At 42.0% G+C, this 18,875-nt stretch overlaps 2 protein-coding genes across 9 annotated transcripts in view; both read left to right on the top strand.

The window, feature by feature from the left end:
* The window catches only part of camsap2a (calmodulin regulated spectrin-associated protein family, member 2a), a 44,215-nt gene extending 38,291 nt beyond the window's left edge, over positions 1–5,924 (top strand). For 3 of the 8 annotated variants that reach the window (XM_069521860.1, XM_069521858.1, XM_069521861.1), the window contains 5 exons: positions 552–648; positions 880–945; positions 2,140–2,255; positions 2,678–2,796; positions 3,199–5,924. In XM_069521860.1, the coding sequence (XP_069377961.1) occupies positions 552–648; positions 880–945; positions 2,140–2,255; positions 2,678–2,796; positions 3,199–3,504 (704 nt within the window). In that variant the 3' untranslated portion in view covers positions 3,505–5,924. The remainder of the gene's footprint in view (positions 1–551; positions 649–879; positions 946–2,139; positions 2,256–2,677; positions 2,797–3,198) is intronic. The other 5 variants (XM_069521862.1, XM_020098545.2, XM_020098546.2 and 2 more) reach the window with 3 other exon arrangements.
* A 2,505-nt stretch (positions 5,925–8,429) lies between these two features.
* On the top strand, positions 8,430–18,778 carry LOC109636510 (WD repeat-containing protein 47-like). The gene is made up of 16 exons (XM_020098256.2): positions 8,430–8,649; positions 9,716–9,907; positions 9,975–10,058; positions 10,513–10,597; positions 11,031–11,339; positions 11,571–12,010; positions 12,921–13,017; positions 14,128–14,300; positions 14,375–14,632; positions 14,933–15,008; positions 15,197–15,354; positions 15,546–15,712; positions 15,800–15,970; positions 16,154–16,285; positions 16,568–16,786; positions 16,888–18,778. The coding sequence occupies exons 1-16, from the start codon at positions 8,465–8,467 to the stop codon at positions 17,028–17,030; spliced, it is 2,889 nt and encodes a 962-aa protein (XP_019953815.2). The 5' UTR covers positions 8,430–8,464; the 3' UTR covers positions 17,031–18,778.
* Positions 18,779–18,875: the final 97 nt, after the last annotated feature.

Here is an 18,875-nt window from a genome sequence, read left to right as displayed (position 1 = left end):
GTTGCAGGTCAACATCGTCCCATCTGTCGAATCTGTGTCCTGCTTTCACTGCTGCTTTGTGCTTCCTGAATACGTCTTATACAACCAACTATCTTTTATCATGTCCCTGATTTATCCTCAAATAAGTAAATTAAAAGTATATATGTCAATTAGGCATTCAACTGGATAACCTAAGATATTTGTTATGATATTGGCATTATATTAAATAAATTGATGAATCCTGCTCATAACCTAATCAATATTCTATGTAATAGTAAATAAGCAACAATGTTTACGTAACATTTAACAGGCACAAAAAAGAGCGTAAGATTTAACACTTACGTGTAATTAGAAACTATACAGAGTGTATTTATACACAGTTAACCATGTATTGCAGGTTGTATATATATAGTTTTGTGTGCATTTGAGGTGATGGTTCATCGTAGTCACAGCGCTGCATTTCTCTGTAACAAGGTTGGCACAAACCACAGTGGACGGTCCAGTGATGTGCTCATTCGTGGTGTTGGTGTAATCATGTCGTGCTGTGCCACATGTCGTTGTCTCACATCCAGGTTCACGCCAACGTGTCTTTTCAGTCTCCAGCTTGTCCCTGGCGTCGCTCAACCTGGGAGACGGCGACAGCGTTCACTCTGAGAAGAGGACACCGAGGTGAGATGGGGTTTTGATCTACTAAGTCTCTGAGGTGACGGTGTAATAAAACTCTGACTCACTCAGGAATAAAGCAGTAAGCTATATTTAGTAAACATGATAAGTATGAAATTGAGAATATCTATTTTAAATCCAGCTTCACTAACTCACATCTTTAGGTTTAACATTTTTCCTGTATTTCTTTCTTCCTTTTGTCTACTACTGTCTTTCCTGCTGTTTCACACTTGTCAGAAGTGCTAGTTTAGCCTCTGGCAGTCTCCTCTACTTTCTGAGCTCTCCTAAACTGAGAGGGAGAAGGTTAGTTTCTGCTTCTCTGTTAAACCCTAAGGTGCTTAAGATTCCTCTTTATTAAGATTCCAGATCTTAATAAGGTTAGTTTCTGCTTCTCTGATAAACCCTAAGGTGCTTCACGCTGTCCCAAGCACCAATCCTTCACATAAAACCCTGTCCCACCTTCCCTGGGTTTTATCATGGATTGAATGAGCACATGTATGAAAAACGCATTTGTTCTCCTAGAAAAATCCTCATGTCCAACTTCAAATCACTGCTCTAACGCTTCGCTTTTAGCAGCACCGCTCCCACAAAACAATCACTTGTCACTCTGCTGCATCCTTTACACCAATTTACCCTCCCTGCTGTTATTCTTCACTTAATAAAACATCTATTTACATTATCTTTGTTTAGAGCCACTAACATCACATAATCATCCTTATGTGGGCCCCAACTTGCAATGTTAAAGAAAGAGAAATAAAATAATCCTGGATATGCCCCTTTATCCAGATCTGTGCCAACATTTATTGGTTTCTTTATTGGCCTATGTCCCATTCTTCCACTTAGTTTCTTGAAAAACTGTTTTTGTGTAATCCTGCTGATAATCAGACAAATAAATTTACTGACAGCCAGGGGCAAAAAAACATTACATCCTAGGTGGAGATAATAAAAGTTTTATCTTGTCAAGTCACCTTAGGTGTTTTAAACACATAATCCTAGTGGAATTGGAAAAAACAAAGATGCAGGAGACACAGTGTGCTGGCAGTCAACAAAAAGAGCAAGTAAATGCCAAGTGCTGCCCGACACTGGACTGACCTCTTTAACTGACCCTCAGTGCACCACACTGCTTCACGTCACTGCGCTCACTGCCTGTGCTTGCAAGCTCTGCTGCTTCAGTAGTTATTGCAAGGCTGCACAACCCAAACAATCCCAAACTCTGACTGTGCACTGGATACGACACGGTTTCCACCACAGTGAAGGAAGGATCGGCACAAACATGATGTCGACAGGGTGGGAAAATGACACCAGCCAACAGCTCTACCATAACTTTCTTGGTTCATTTATGGAAATGGGTTTTCAGAGATATTTTCTAAAATATTTAAGTTGGTGTTTATGCAGCATTCTCCTGCCCTGCCCACAGTTGCTGAGTGTTCAGTAGCAGCAAGGTGATCTAATTTACTGTGTGTATATAAGTGTGCCACGTGTGTGTGTGTTTTCCAGGCCAGACTCTGCAGATGGCTTCCTGTCCCCGAGTCGCTCCAGCAGCAGAAATGGAGAGAAGGACTGGGAGAATGGATCCACAACCTCCTCTGTTACATCCAACACAGAGTACACTGGTATGTCGTACATAGCATGTTTCCTCTGCAGGATGTGTTTTTTATGAAAATCAAATGTTAGTACCATAAAAATGCTAAATGGAAGTCATCGAATAACACAAATTCTCAATTTAAATTCCTTAATGTAGTTCTTCTTGGGGAATTTTTTCTCCTAAGCTTATATTCTAATACAAAAGTGAAGCTTTTTTTATTATTATCTGTTTGATATAATGATGTTAATGTGGCCTTCTTTGTATTGTTTCCTTTCCATTACCTGAATGCTGCGTTCACTGCTCATATTCCTGGGTCAGACTGACTCCTTATAAATGATTTATCAAGACTGTGTAAAAACACGGGGAGGGGAGTCTTTTTTTTTGACGTAACTGGAGTAGTTGCCATAACAACAGCCTCATCCTGACATCCTCTATCCTGTTCTCATTCAGGACCGAAGCTCTACAAAGAGCCGAGTGCAAAGTCTAACAAGCACATTATCCAGAACGCTCTGGCCCACTGCTGCCTCGCAGGCAAGGTCAACGAGGGGCAGAAGAATAAGATCCTGGAGGTAAGAGCATGAAGCTTTTAATGTAGTTGTGACGTTTTTATACAGTGGAGAGGTCAAGGTATCCTGTAGACATCAATCCCTTAAATAAACCTGATTGTTTTCATCAAGATCCATGAATTACTCTCTAAGGATGAATGTTTAAGAAAGTGAAAAATAAATTCCTGTATCTGCACTTTTGCCTGGATCCACACACCAATATTTAATGGGTCATTCCTGGGCCCATGTCTGATCTTTTCACCAAGTTTCTATTAAATACGCTCAGTTTTCGTGCAATCCTGCTGACAAACAGATATAATTTTCTTTTGAGACCAAATAATCAAAAGCCACATATCACCACAGCCTTTGTATCCCACATGACCTTCATACTGTATCTCAGGAGCTGCTCTTCCCTTAACTCAACAGGAAATGGAGAAGTCGGAGGCCAACAACTTCTTGGTGTTGTTCCGTGACGGTGGCTGCCAGTTCCGCTCGCTCTACACCTACTGCCCAGAGTCAGAGGAGATCAACAAGCTGACAGGCATCGGCCCTAAGAGCATCACACGCAAGATGATCGACGGCCTCTACAAATACAACTCGGACAAGAAGCAGTTCAGTCAGATACCGGCCAAGACCATGTCGGCCAGCGTGGATGCCGTGACTATTCACAGCCACCTCTGGCAAACCAAGAAGCCACCCACCCCGAAAAAAGTAGTGCCTGCCCTGTCCTAATCAAACATCGCCATTCCCCTTCTCATATGGAATAAACCCATTTCAATTTGCACTTCACTGTACATATCCATAAAGATTCAAACACCTGCAATGCCAGTTAGATGAATGCATATTTGTCTTTTTTTAATGTTGGTCTGTTTTTCCTCTTATTGCATTCCTGTCTGTGTTTCTTCTCCTTACTCTGGACTGAAAATGATCAGACTCAAAGAAAAAGAACAACTGGAATGTATGCCACTGTCAGAGAATGATGCTTTTTAAGTTGAGATTGTCCCTGTAGGAGTGCGGTCCTCGTTTCCTGTGTGCCAAACGTCAAAAAAAGAGACATTATGAATGCCAGGACATTTTACTGAAGCACTGAATGTTTAAAATTCATGTACAGATTGATTTTGCATTGAGTCCTGCATTATGCTGTTGATGTGTGGCCTTATGCTTGTTTTGTTTTTAGCGTGCAAGTGTAATGAGGTGGTTGTAAAGCAGCGTATTTACACAGAGGCTTTTTTGTATTTGGAAGAAAACTTGTGTGTTTTCTTCATCTCAGTGGACGAAACAGTTTGTATATTGAAGTACGTAAAACTACAAAGGGCCAAAAAGAAAAAAATTGCATACAGCTAGCGTTAGCCACACGGTACATGTGTGTTCAGCTCAACAAAGCAAAGCGGTTTCAGCTTTTTCACAACCCTGTTTTTTGAGAAAGTGATTTTTAAAGAATGCAGGACGTTACTCTAGATCACTGGTTCTCAACCTGTGGGTTCAGACACCTGCAAACGATCTGAGCTATGATTCGTGTGTAAAATATTATGTCATTGTGATGAATTTCTCTTTTCTTAAGTAGTTGCAACCTCAAAACTTGTTCCAATGATTACATAAAACTGCCTGACAGGAAAAAACAAAAAAATAAATCCACTGAGAGTCAGCGCTAACACTCACAGCAGGGGTTTTGTATGGAGACATTGCTTCAGCCAAAAAAAGGGTTGAGAACCAGTGTTGTAGATCACTTTGCTGCTGGTTCACAGCAGGTTTGTGAACAAATAAAAACAGCTCAGTATTATTTCTTTTTTTTTATTTTAAAATGCTTCCAATTGCTCTATGTAGGAACTTTGCAGTATATGAAGATACATTAACAACTAGAATGGCACTCTGTAGAGTGCATACTTCCGCCAAGGCCCAACAGTCCCCAAGCTGCATCAAATTGCCCCATAACAGTCATAAATATATATAAATAATAATAAATATGCCTGATCAATCTCTAAGAATTATTTCATGGGAAATTGGTGAAAATGTTTTTAAAAAACAGCCAATGTCGTAATCTCAAGAAACTAAAAAAAACGAATCCTTGGATCTACACTAAAATTGAATGAAGTCTTCTCTGACGCATCCTTCCACTAAGTTTCGTGGTAATCCCCATTGTAGTTTTTTGCGCAATGTTGTTCACAAACAAACCAATAAACTAAAAGTATAACCTTGGCGGGGGTAATCACACTCTGGTATCAGGAGTATGACTAAATGACACAAAAGTAATATTTCTCTTTATATCAAGATTGCCAAACTACTTAATCTTATATAATAATAATATTATAATAATTATTTATAATAATGAATGATGGCATATTAATGTCAAGGCATTTCTGGACCACCAGGCACCAAAACGTAGTGAATAATAGTGCATTTGTTCTGAGTAGTTAAAAATCAGTTGCTGTGTTATTTAAAAAGCCAGTCACACATCAGTGAGTTACTGCCAAGTGAAAATGGCCACACTGTTACATTTTGAACACGTCTGCGCATCTGTTGTTATGACATGAATGTGTATGAGCAGCATCTGTCACCTATAAATGAAACATGTCATTATTAGGCAATAAGCATATTAGATTTCTTTTTTCTATTAATGGGAGGATTAATTTCACGGAATAATGCAAAGCAGAGGAGGTCCGATCCTTCTTGTTGTATAACGGGTATGAGACTCACCACAGAGTTTCACTGGTGTCAGTATCATGTTCCTTCTACCACCGAATGTCAAATCAGCACCGTTCACAGATATGATTTCCAACTAATTGAATCTGTAATTATGGTGCTTTGCTTTCAACTATAAGGGAGGGGGGAGGGGGGTATTTATGACCAAAAGTGAACATACATGTGTTTTTGAAAATGTAAAAAAAAAATTTACAGTTGAAAAAGTGTTTCTGTGTTTATCGGGAGAATTTGTCCACAGAAAATCTCTGTCCACCTGCTTTTGGCTGTTTAAGGCCAAGAAAAGAAAAGGATAATTTAAAGTGTAATGATACTGTACAGTGTGTTCATGTTAGCTCATTCACTATGATGACTTTGTTTCCGTCAGACACTGCAACGTCATTCAACATATTGCTGAACATGTGGGATTTTTTTTTTCTCATTTACATTAAATAAACTTAAGCATGGCCTCAGCATTTATGTGGTCTGCCCATTATCTGTACTATTTATTACAGGGAGTGAAGGGGGCTGCAGCCAATCCCAGGAGAGGACACTTTTATGTAATTTAGAGTAATCTGCATGTCTCTGAACTGTGGGTGGAAACTGGAGAAAAATCCAGAGGAAGAACATGCAAAGTCAACACGGGGGTGAGGGGTTGGAACCCACAACCATCTTGATGTGAGGTCACAGTGTTACCCATCACACCGCCCTCATACTTGTGTTTGCTTTAAAGGAGGAGGACAGGATTCACCAATCAGGAAAAATGACAAATGAAGGTAAAGTGAGTCAAAGTCAAAAGTCAAAGTCTTCATTCAATTATTTTAAATCATCAAAACAATTATGCGCCCACTCTGGTATCACATACATCTACTGCAAGCTTAAATGGGGAATCAAAGTCAGGAGCACGCAACACAGGCTCACAGACTAAAACAGACTTAATGCCTGCAAATGCCTGCTCACAGGTGCAGACAAAACCTGACATTCTTCTTCAGGAGATTGGTCAATGGTGCGGTAACTACTAATAAACCTAAAGCGGTGTGAAAACGGTGCATGTCACAATCACGATAAACTTAAAGGCTCAGAATGAAGAATAAAGTGACATCTAGTGGTGAAGTTGCATGTTGCAGATGAATACCCCTCACCTGACCCTCCCCCTCCAAACATGACAGAAAACCTGTGGTAGCTTCAGTTGTCATAGAAACTCAAAAGGTGTTTAGTTAATCCAGTTTGGATGACTGTAAAAAATACGGCGGCCTCCGTAAAGAGGACTTTCTCCTGATGTGAACATAAAGTATTTAAATATAAACGGCTCATTCTAAGATAAAGGAAACAATTCGTACAATTTAAATGAAAAGAACCAGTGAAAACATCACCAGGATTATTTTATATTCAATATCTGCCAATAGATCCCTTTCACATCTACAACCTTTAAGACACAACACCACCACTACAGCTAATACTGTCTCTGTCTATTTACACCTGCTACCTTCAGACAACCTGAAATGATTAGCACAAGCGAGCTAACAAGCTAATAAACAAATTGACTTCTGCTAACAGCTCACACATTTTCCATCCTACCCAACAAAATACTGGATCAAACACACACTACACACACACACTAACACAAACAACACACACACCTCCCGAACCACCGGCAGTAACTCTCAGATCCAGGACTACCTCCAAGTTGTTTCGAGGCTCGTCATTATCACCTGCTAGTCGCATGCTCAAAGCTAGCTCCTTCACCTTCGAGCTGGAGCATTTGATTCCTTCCCCGCGGTGGATGCAGTTTACTTGGACCAACTAACCGGGGAGGTCATGGAGGACTCACAGTCTTCAGCAGAACTTCCCGACGTCAGCCGATGGGGCAGTGTGGTGAAGAGAGTCCGGGCTGTGGGTGAGGGACAGTCTCGTGTTGGACGGAAGTTTGTCCACGATGTGTCACCCCCAGGTGTGTCGAGCTGACCCCACCCCCCGTGAGGAGTTTCAGTCTTTCCCCATGACCTGGCTCTACACCTAAAATCAAGAATAACTAATGAACTCTATAATAATGAACCTAATAATAATACACTTAACAATAATACACTTAACAATAATAAACTTTATAATAATAAACTTTATAATAATACAGTTTATAATAATAAACTGAACAATAATAAACTTAACAATAATAAACTTTATAATAATAAACTGTATAATAATAAACTGTATAATAATAAACTTAACAATATGAACTTAATAACAATACACTTTATAATAATAAACTTGATAATAATACACTTTATAATGATAAACTTAATTAAAATAAACTGTATAATAATACACTTAACAATAATAAACTTTTTAATAATAAACTTTATAAAAATAAACTTTATAATAATAACCTTAACAATAATAAACACAATAATAATAAACTTTATAATAATAACCTTAACAATAATAAACACAATAATAATAAACTTTATAATAATAACATTTATTCATATAGCACTTTTTAAAAACAGAGTTTACAAAGTGCTCTGACAACAAAGCAAGAAAAGTAAATTAAAACTAGTAAAAAAGCTGTGAAAAGACAATAGAAATAAGTGACCAAGTCAAATAAAAGGTGAAAAGAAAATGATAAAATCACAGTATCACATGAGAGCAAGTCTATAAAAGTGATTTAAAAGAAGTCACTGATGGATGATGATGTGATGTTGCCTTTTAAGACCAGTTAGAAATAAATACATAAATGAATAAACAAACTTCCAACTGAGTTACAGTTATATATATACACACTATACACACTTTATATTCATCTATATACCTTCTTTAAATAAAAATCTGTCTCGCAGCACTGAACTGATTGAACGAATCCATTATATCTGGAGGTCGTAAAGTTTGTATTTCCCAGCAGTGTTAGCGCTTCAGTCAGAATCAGATCATCCACCTCTGCTTGATCTTTGGGCTCGTGCAGTGGGTGTGGCCTCCGGGTGCCACCGCCGTAGCTGATTGGTGCTTGTGCGATTGCGTCCGCATGGCAACCGCGAGCTGTGTACAAGAGTCCGAGCAGACAGGAGCCCTTCTCTCCCCGAAACACCGACACCGACTCCTACAGTGTGTCCTCTGTCCCTCTGTCTGTCCCTCTGACCCACAGACACACCTGGAGGCGCGGACTGCGGAGCGGCGTGGATGCGGCGCGTCGTTGGCGCAGACTGACAGGTGAGCAGTGCGCACGGACTCACGGTGGTGGCGTGTTAGCTTCGAGTCCATAGTCCTGCACGATGTCCCGCATGATGTCCTGCAGCAGAGAGGGACAGTGACTGACACTGATGCGTTCTGTTGTCCTGCGTGTGTGTGTCCACTCGTGCACGTGTGTGTGGCTGAGTGTGTGTGTGTGTGTATGCGTGCGTGCGTGTGCGTGCGTGCGTGTGTTACGTGCAGTCATGCTGTAAACAAGGTGTCGGCTGAGCTCAGGCCTCAGACCTGCAACGGTGTGTGTGTGTGTGTGTGAGGAATAAAAACAGGGCGGTGTCAGCCTCCACCTGAAGACACCACTGCTCTCAGCCTCTCACTGCACTGACACAAACACAGAGAGCATCATACATAATGAAGAGTCCAACACTCACTGCAGCTGCCTGTGCAGCGTTTAACCATTTACAGTCTGACCCTGAAGAACTGGATCCTCAGATATATCTTATCTTATCATGTGTTCACCGTGCTGCCATGATATGGTGCCATAATGTGCAATTGTGTCTGTCTGCACACGCTGCTTGTCCTTATATCAGTGTCTTTATATTCCCACTGCCACCTTTAACACAAACACATCATATAAGGTCACTTAAGACTTAATATCACACTCAGTCACTACAGAAATACTATTGTGAGGAGTTGATAGGTGCTAGATGATACTGTAAACTCCCCCAAATCTTATTATTAGAGGTAGAGTACGACTGATATGTTTGTGGGGGGGGAAATGTTTATATCAATGGAGAAAAAATGATTCTAATACCAATATTACTATAAACATGTTGGCAAAAATCGGCAATGTTTTCATCTATCAATTTAACCATAAACATATTAAAACAATTATAAATAAACAGAAGATATTCCATCCAAATTTATCATTCAGGATCTATAAAGTTAACTCTCTGCCACTTTACTGTTGGGGTTCACACAAACAAGCTGTTTTACAAATGTAACATTAGAGTTATTGAGCAGAAGATTATAAACACTATAAGTTCCTGTATGAATATTACAGTAACCTCTCCCTTCCTCCGTGCTGCAGCCCGACTACAAGCTGCCGTCGCAGGTCTGTAACCATGACGGCAGAGGAGACGATCAACATCAAGGAGGCCGAGGTGATCAAGCTGATGCTGGACTTCCTGAACTCCAGGAAGCTGCACATCAGCATGCTGGCCCTGGAGAAGGAGAGCGGCGTCATTAACGGACTCTACTCTGACGACATGCTCTTCCTCAGGTATGACAGTATGACACACGGGAGCAGATCAGATTTCAGATCCCTCTGAACTGTCAACTTTCAACAGGCAACTGATTCTGGATGGCCAGTGGGAGGAGGTGATGCAGTTCATTCAACCTCTAGAAGGAATGGACAAGTTTGAAAAGAAAAGGTGAGTAAAGTAATATAGATTGTATATTGTGTTTATAGACATGTATATATTTTAACTAGACATCTGTAATTTCTGTCCCTAGCTGTTACTGGTAGGTTTGGATAGTTTGTTTTGAATTCAAAGTTGAGCCAGTATGAGGTGATGAAAATGAGCTTTTTCAGCTCAAACTTTCAGAATCATGCAGCTGAAAATACAGTTTTTGAATATATTATAAAGTACAGCGGTGATAAACGTTTCCTTTGTTGGCGACTGGGTAAGCGTTGACAGTACAGTGGGAGACTAGTGGTGAATTAGGTCAAGTCTCAGTGATGTACTGGGGGGATTATACCGTATATGTGACAGCCTCAGTTTGTCACTGATCACCAAACAGTGTCCCAAAAGTCTTCCCACCCAGCTGTCTTATACCTCAAGAAAAAACAAGTTCATTTCTTAACACTGAGATTTCTGTTTCCAGGTTCCGCTATATCATTCTGAAGCAGAAGTTTCTGGAAGCTCTGTGTGTAAATAACGCCATGTCAGCTGTTGAAGAACCTCAAAATGTATGTATACGTGTTACTTGAAAACGAATGTGCACGCTGGGGATTTGAAACAACCCGTACTAAGGCACAAGCTGAGAAACCAAATAAGCTGAAAATGGCCTTTTATTTAGCAGCCTGATTTCTCTCTATTCCAGTGGAGCTGCTCAGAAGAAGAAGTGTAGATACAGATCGTATAGCACGTACTGCATCTCACTGTGTCACCTTCAGAAATCTACTTTATAAATGAAACGCTTCAGAGGCCCAATGCATTCCTTGCACACTCTCAGTATTTCAGTACCCTAAATGAGACGATGCAGCCTTTTACACATCAGCTGTTCCGCCTCATTGTTTTACATCAACAAGCCACTGGGATCTACAAGAACAGGATTTAAAGAAAACATTATCACAGCCACATACTGTCACACCCTCTGTGTTCTTATTCCACCGTCTGCAGCTGGAGCTCACCATGCAGGAGGCCGTCAAGTGCCTCCACAGTCTGGAGGAGTACTGCCCGTCCAAGGACGACTACAGCAAGCTGTGTCTCCTCCTCACCCTGCCCCGCCTCACCCACCACGCCGAGTTCAGAGACTGGAACCCGAGCACGGCACGCGTCCACTGCTTCGAGGAGGCCTGCGTCATGGTTGCCGAGTTCATCCCTGCGGACAGGAAGCTGAGCGAGGCCGGCTTCAGGGCGAGCGGAAACCGCCTCTTCCAGCTGCTCATTAAAGGGATCCTGTACGAGTGTTGTGTGGAGTTCTGTCAGGTAATGTGACCCCTGGAAGTGGAGAGTGTTACCAGCAAACTCCACTGGATGTTGATGTAGCAGTAAAAGGGTTAATGACAAAACACAAACTACAGTCAGGTTTTACTGCCAAAATCAAATTTCCTGTCAGGTCTCATTTAAAGGTTTACAGGACAAGCAGGTGTCAACACAAAATCTCAACAGTTCCAGCTTCTGGTAAATGATCTTAACAAGGCTGTCCCTGTTCACTAGAGTAAAGCAACTGGTGAGGAAATCACAGAGGGTGAGGTGTTGCTCGGCGTGGATCTGCTCTGTGGTAACGGCTGCGATGAGCTGGATTTGTCGCTGCTATCCTGGCTCCAGAATGTCTCTCCGAGCGACTTCTCATGCGCCTTCCAGCAGAAGACCCTCAACATCCACGTGGACCGGCTGATGAAGCCCAGCAAGACGGGCCACGCCGACCTCCTGACTCCGCTGATCAACCGCCTGTCTCCCTGCCCCGCCTCGCCCTTCCACCAGAGGCCCCATTCGGCCGACACCTACATGTCCAGATCGCTCAACCCGGCCCTGGACGGCCTGTCCCACGGTTTGGCGGCACAGGACAAGAGGGGCATGGAGGCCAACGTGAAGTCTGCTCTGAGCCGGAGCCTCATGGAGAATAATGTGCATCAGCAGGATGATTCTCCTGAGAGGTGAGTCTTTGCATGTGCATCTGCAACCTCACACATCAAACCCGGTGGTAGATCTTGTTGTATAGTTCAATCTGCAGCTCCATTAATCCAATGAGCTCTTCTTTAACACAGACATATTGCCTCGTCTGTCATCTCTCACAGTGGATGCTACAAAGCATGCAAGGCTGCAGCTGCAGTGTAATCTAAAGCTCTCACGTAATGACTCGAGATTTAAAATCTGTTTTCTAAAAATTTGAATCTTCCTGTTCTTGTTAGTGCTAAGGTGGGTTGGTGCAGAAATCCTGGAACAAGCTCAGCATCTGGAACAAAATATTAACACAGAGGATAGAAGTTTTTTTATCTTCAAATGTAAATGTATTATGTTCTCCACTGCTGCACACCCTGTGCTCTCTCCTTCTTATCAGTTTCGCAGCCACAGAATATAAATTCCCGACTATATCTTCATCAAGTTTTTTTTTGTTTTGTTCTATTACCTCCAAACAGGGCGGCACCAGTATTGTAAAAAGTTAATAGAGCATCAAATGAAGTAACTCCTGTAAACTGAGCAGTTCATCAGACTCTCTCTGGCTCCACCTGCAGGATGGAACTACTACATACAACAAATTGTAAATGATTGATACATTTAAGTTCAAGGCTTAACAGGATCTTAACAGGACTTTGATTTATAGTTTGCATTGCCATTTTTTACATAAAAGCAATGAATGAAACTAATTTCAATATCAAAACTTTAATGAGCTTCTGTGGCTCTGACATTTAACGTTATCTTTGTTGTTTGCTGCCACAAAATTACTGCTCTTTCCTTCCTTTTGCTACATGGAGTATAATCCTTGAGTTTTACATTCATGAACTTTTCTGCATTGTGTTTTCCTACATTCTCTCTACTCAAATTAACGATTGTGAATTGTCATAGGAAACAACCACAGAGGCCGGACGGTCCCAACACCACACGTACGCCTCTGACTCCTGGGAAAGATGGCGAGCCGCCCTGCAGCACGGAAACAAATGAGGTGATAAAAGCTGCAGACAATCAGCCATTGTGTTTGTTACCTGCAGCAAGGGAGGAGGAGGAGGTGGTGTTTTTATTTGTTTTTGAGAGAATTAGGCAAAATGAAATCAACGGATTTCCATGTAATTTTTTGGAGGGGTGGGACATGACCCAAGGGTGAACCCATTACATCTTGTTGTTGATTGAGGATTTTTTTTTAACTTCCTTTAATATTGCGAGATGCAATGTCTTTCATCATTTTTGTTGATTTCCCAAAGACTAATTAATTGATCTTCATTAAAAAATCCAGCAGGTTTAGGGGCTTGATATTTATGTGTGTGAAATCTGGATTTTGTGGATTTAAATGAGGTTTCGTCAGGACTGTTGGGCCTTGGTGGAGGTATGTACTCGTCTGAGTGTCATTCTAGTTGCATTTGTTACTTACATTATAAACATTACGGAACCTTAACCACCTTTGGTTGCTCAGGCTGAACTGCTTTCATGACTTGTGTTGTCATGTCACTTCAGTCAAAGTCACAGAGAGATTTTCAGTCTGTCGTCATTAATTCAGATTTAAGAGATTTGGAAAAGTTACCCCCTGAACTCATGAACTGCCTCCAAACCTCCACACCTCATAAATCCTCCCCCCGAATTTCGACCACACGTGTGCTCCCGCTGACCCTGTCCTGGTGGGGGTGGAGGTCATGGACGCTGAAGGGAGATAATCTGATTTGATGTGCTTGCACTGACTCTATCATCGCTCATCTTTATGCATCCCGGGTCCCATCTAGTGGAGGAAAGTAGTCAGAGAGAATATACTGTAGACCCTTTGGATGTGATGAGGTCCTTGAAAACTTTTTATGGGATGGATGATGGAGGACGAGGCCCTGGGAGTTGAAGAGCTGTCAGCGGTGGCTCTTTGGAGAGAGTTAGTCTATTATAATCTTGTGTGTGTGTGTGCGGTGGCATTGAACACTGCCAAGCTTTGAATCAGATAATACTGAGGAGCAATAATAAATATTCATTCAGGCTACAGGGGCAGTTAAGGTCAAATAAATCCTGTCAGAATTGGGCTCTGCAAACTATAGTCTTGTCATGTTGGCTCATTGAGTGCCTGTGTGTGTGTTTCCAGGGCTGTGACTCTGAGGAGCACATACAGGAGTTTTACAGGCACCACCTCCGTGTACAGCAACATCTGGAGCAGAAGCAGCAGCAGAGGAAGCTATACCAGCAGATGCTGCTGGAGGGGGGTGTGAAGCCGCAGGACCGAGCCCAGCACAACCTCACTGAGACCTTCCTGAGCAGGTGAGCAAGTCACACTAAAAGATTCAGCCTAATCAGTTTGGTGAATATAAACTTCACTGACGTCTCATCTCCAGATCCATCCAAAAGTTGGAGGAGATGAACGCGGGTATTGACTACAAAGGAGATGAAGTGATGACACATCTCGGCCAGCAGTGGAACGGACTGACAGGAAACAACGGAGCCTCCAGTCCCAGGACCGCCAACACCCGGCACACGCCCGACACAGGGCTGCCGAGGGACACACCCGGAGCTGTAAGCAGCAGCACCCCGTTAAGGACCGGGAGCCACGGCTTGCCTTCCCTCAGCGAGTCGCCAGTTCCTACCAGTCAGAGGTCAGAGCCTGTCTAATGTGTGGTTATCAGCCATTACCTATAATATTTGCTCCTTCATATTTTAAATGTTTCCTCACTGAATACTGTAGACAACACTGGTTTATAGCGCATTACTCTTGAACTTGCAGAGCCCCATTCTGACAGTTGCATCTGCGACTGTCAAAGTGACAAAGTAACATGGAGCAAGAAAAGACAGTGGGAGTAAATGATGAAACATTCTCCTTGTGTTGTAGAAGAAGATGTTGTTTGACTAATAATCTGTTTTTCACATTATGTGGATGAACGTGTCGTGAACGGCAGCGCTGAGAGGATCAGAGCGCCTTGTTCCACTTTGCAAGAAGAATCAGGAGGTTCTGCAACACGTAACACTCAAGAGGTAGATTCCATTTTTTTTTACTTAATAGTAATAATGTTTCATTAGCTCAGTGTAGTGAATCTATCTATACATATTGTAATGTATAAATTGGTTAAAAAAATGTAATCTAAGATGTGTTTACTAAAAAACTTCAGTTCCGGTCATGACAGATAATAATATTCCTCTTATTTTCTGTTTTTCTTGGACAGGGGGGGAAATCCAAAACACAGTTTGTGAAAGTGAACCAGCTAGAGGACACACAGGCAGTACGTGCAGTGGCCTTCCACCCCTCGGGGGCGCTCTATGCTGTTGGCTCCAACTCAAAAACCCTGCGAGTCTGTGCCTACCCAGACACCCTTTCCACCAGGTAGGAGCCACACACACGTTTCTACGCCACACACAGGCACGTTCCTACAGCCAAGATCATTCATGCACTCGGACGAGGACCACATATAAAGACACATTAAGTAAATTCATACTCAGTCAACAAAACATGACGTTGCATTGAGGTCACCTGCACAGTCGTGATTCGGTCCCTTGTGTTTTCTTGTCTCTTAGTCCTGGCGCAGTAAAGCAGCCGGTTGTGCGATTCAGGAGGAACAAACACCACAAAGGCTCCATCTACTGTGTCGCTTGGAGCCACTGTGGACAACTGCTGGCCACCGGCTCCAACGATAAATACGTCAAAGTCCTGCCTTTCAATGCCGACAGCTGCAATGCCACAGGTAACGATAATTGAAATGTAGCCCTTAAAAACATCATCTGAATATTTCAACCTCTCATCTGTCTGTGTCTGTGTCTCTTACGTTCAGGCCCGGACCTGGAGTTCAGCATGCACGACGGCACCATCAGGGACCTGGCCTTCATGGAGGGCCCAGAGAGCGGAGGATCCATTCTGATGAGTGCCGGAGCTGGAGACTGTAACATCTACACCACCGACTGTCAGAGAGGACAAGGCCTTCATGCTCTGAGTGGACACACAGGTATGTTAAAGAAACAGTTCTGCGGGAGCTGTGTGTGTGTGTACAGCTGTAAACCAATACATAAACATTATTTTTGAATTCTTAGAAACTGTCAATTAGTGACATTACAATAATACATCAACAGGGCTTATAAAAACACAAACTGATGTGATGTATTTAAGACTTCTCCGTGTTGTTGAACAGGTCACATTCTGACTCTGTACACGTGGGGAGGGTGGATGATCGCCTCCGGCTCCCAGGACAAGACGGTGCGTTTCTGGGACCTGCGGGTGCCCAGCTGTGTCCGGGTGGTGGGAACAACGCTGCACGGCTCAGGTGGGTCATGATTCATCCCCTGCAGGTCACATGTACCACACTGCGACAGGCTGGTGGTAAATTACACTTCACCTTCAACGTTACAATTCACAAAGTCTAATCCTTACAAAGATGAATAAACATTTTTTCAAATTAGGCGTAGTTAAAACAGCAGTTATTGCCTCTAAATTTAAAAAGCAAAATTGAAAATAAACATTCAGAGAGCATAGACATTCACCAAAGATTTGCAATCCTATATTTTTTGGTCTTTTTTTCTGTTATTTACCGCTCTGTCTCACTCAGGCAGCGCGGTCGCTTCAGTGGCGGTGGATCCGAGCGGCCGCCTGCTCGCCACTGGTCAAGAGGACAGCACCTGCATGCTGTATGACATCAGAGGAGGCCGCATAGTGCAGACGTATCGACCCCACGGCAGCGACATCCGCTCAGTGCGCTTCTCCCCTGGAGCCCACCATCTTCTGACAGGTTCCTATGACAACAAAATCATCATCAGTGACCTGCAAGGTAGGAACACATACTGTACACAATGTTTCGAGAATTTGTACAAAATATAAATGCATTTAATCAAAATGGTGCCAACATGTTTTTCTCTTCCCTGACCTCAGGGGACCTCACAAAGCCCCTCCCTCAGACAGTGGCAGGGGAACACTGGGACAAGGTGATCCAGTGTCGGTGGCACCCCAACGATCGAACCTTCGTCTCCTCCTCCGCAGATCGAACTGTCATCCTCTGGGCTCCAGGCCCCTGAGGGCGCGACAGAGACACACTGGTTAACAGCAGCAGGAGGCACAACGTTCAGCCCAGTGTGGGATTACCTCCTGTGTGTGTGTGTGTGTGTATGTGTGTGTGTTTGTGCACGTACATATGCAAACACATTGTGAGCATCAATCCGTATATATGTTGCACAGTTTAAAGGTGTGTGTATGTGTGTATATACATTGCGTGACTGAAATATTTTTAAGGTGGAAAATCCAGTCACTTAAAAAATTACTGTGCGTGCGTGTGTGTTTTTGTTACGTGTGTGTATGTATACATTGTGTGACTGAAACATTCAGTCCCTATTAAAAAGTGTGTGTGTGCCATTCTGCAGATACAGTGTAAAGTACTGTTGCAGTTTTAGTGTAATTAAAGTTCAAGTAAAGAAGAAGCTAAGTAAAGGAGCTAATGATGTTTTTTGTGGGTCCATGTGAGTTATAATGCTTAAAATATTCTGTGTGTGTGTGTGTGCATGTGTGTGTGCGTGTGTGTGCGCATGTTTCTTTGTGTTTCAGAGCATATAGATGAAATGGCACAGTTGTAGTTAGATAAGAGAGGTGACTGATGATGCCTGAGTTGAAAGGCATGAATTAGTTCACTGTGAGCACACTTTCAAGTTAGTTTAGTTGTTTCCTCTAAATGTTCAACTTCTTATGAATCAGCCATACTCAGATCTTGACGCTCACTTCGGAAGTGACGCAGATTGTGAAGCAGTGACCTGGACTCATGTCGTGGAAGGAAGCCACGTTTGGTTATGCATATCATAATGTGCCTTTTTGTAACATTTGTAGACTGATAGATTTATTTATTTATTTGCAGCTTTATCCTACTTGCTCATATGCCTTTTCATGTACAGAATATGTGTGTACACGTGTATAGATTCCAGTTTTTTCACCTTCATCTGTTGTTGTTGACAAATTGAAAGTGAATTAGCACTTTGCACAAATGCTGGAAGTACAGTTTGTTCAGGTTTGGAATAACAGCGGTGAACAAAATACATTTTAAATGTGTATCAGCCAAATAAATAATTTCAAACTAAATAAATCAATTGCAACGCAAGAATACAAAGTCAGTGTTGGGAATTGAATCAGGCTGCACCAAATGTCACACACTCATAGATATCAGTTCCCAAAATATGCCTGATTAGTTTTTTCATCAAGATTCATGACTTACACGAAAATGTTAATAAAAACCTCACAAAGTTAAAGAAAGTGAAAAGATTTCAACATTAAATTCTTCTCTCACCCATTCCACATCCTTCCAACAAGTGTCATGGAAATCCACCCAATAATTTTAGTGTAATCTTTCTCACGAACAAACAAACCAAGCAACAAACAGACAGAGGTGAAAATGAGAGGATGTTGTGAGACTGATGTGAAGACATGATGCACTTTACTGCTTCACTGCACAGAGTGAAGTAACAAATCCAGGCACATTTTATTTACTTTTAAAAGTAAGATTTTATTTTTATTCTCACTTTTGAGAGACTCAACACATACGCAGAAACCTCATGCATGTGAGAGAGAAGAAGGCACAGCGGGGAATCCAAGTCATAATGCATCATACTTTACATGATCTGTGGCTCAATGGCAAATTCAGCGTCCTCGTCCAACTGTGTAGTTTTCAAACAAAGTTTGTTAAAGGGTTCACTGGGCGTCATACTGTTAAACAAAAGAGTGGCTGTCTAATGCTACATGTTGTTCTTGCTTTTGAAAGAAAATAAAGTATTTTTAAGTTACACTTCAGAGACATCGCACTGTTCTTTAATGTGTCCAGTTGCATTTTTGCCAAATATTAAAAAGAGGAAAATGTAAATGTGTTTTATATGTGTATCTAC

The sequence above is a fragment of the Paralichthys olivaceus genome, chromosome 3, assembly GCF_024713975.1.
Source record: "Paralichthys olivaceus isolate ysfri-2021 chromosome 3, ASM2471397v2, whole genome shotgun sequence".
Taxonomy (NCBI): domain Eukaryota; kingdom Metazoa; phylum Chordata; class Actinopteri; order Pleuronectiformes; family Paralichthyidae; genus Paralichthys; species Paralichthys olivaceus.
This window is presented reverse-complemented; position numbering and strand designations above follow the sequence as displayed.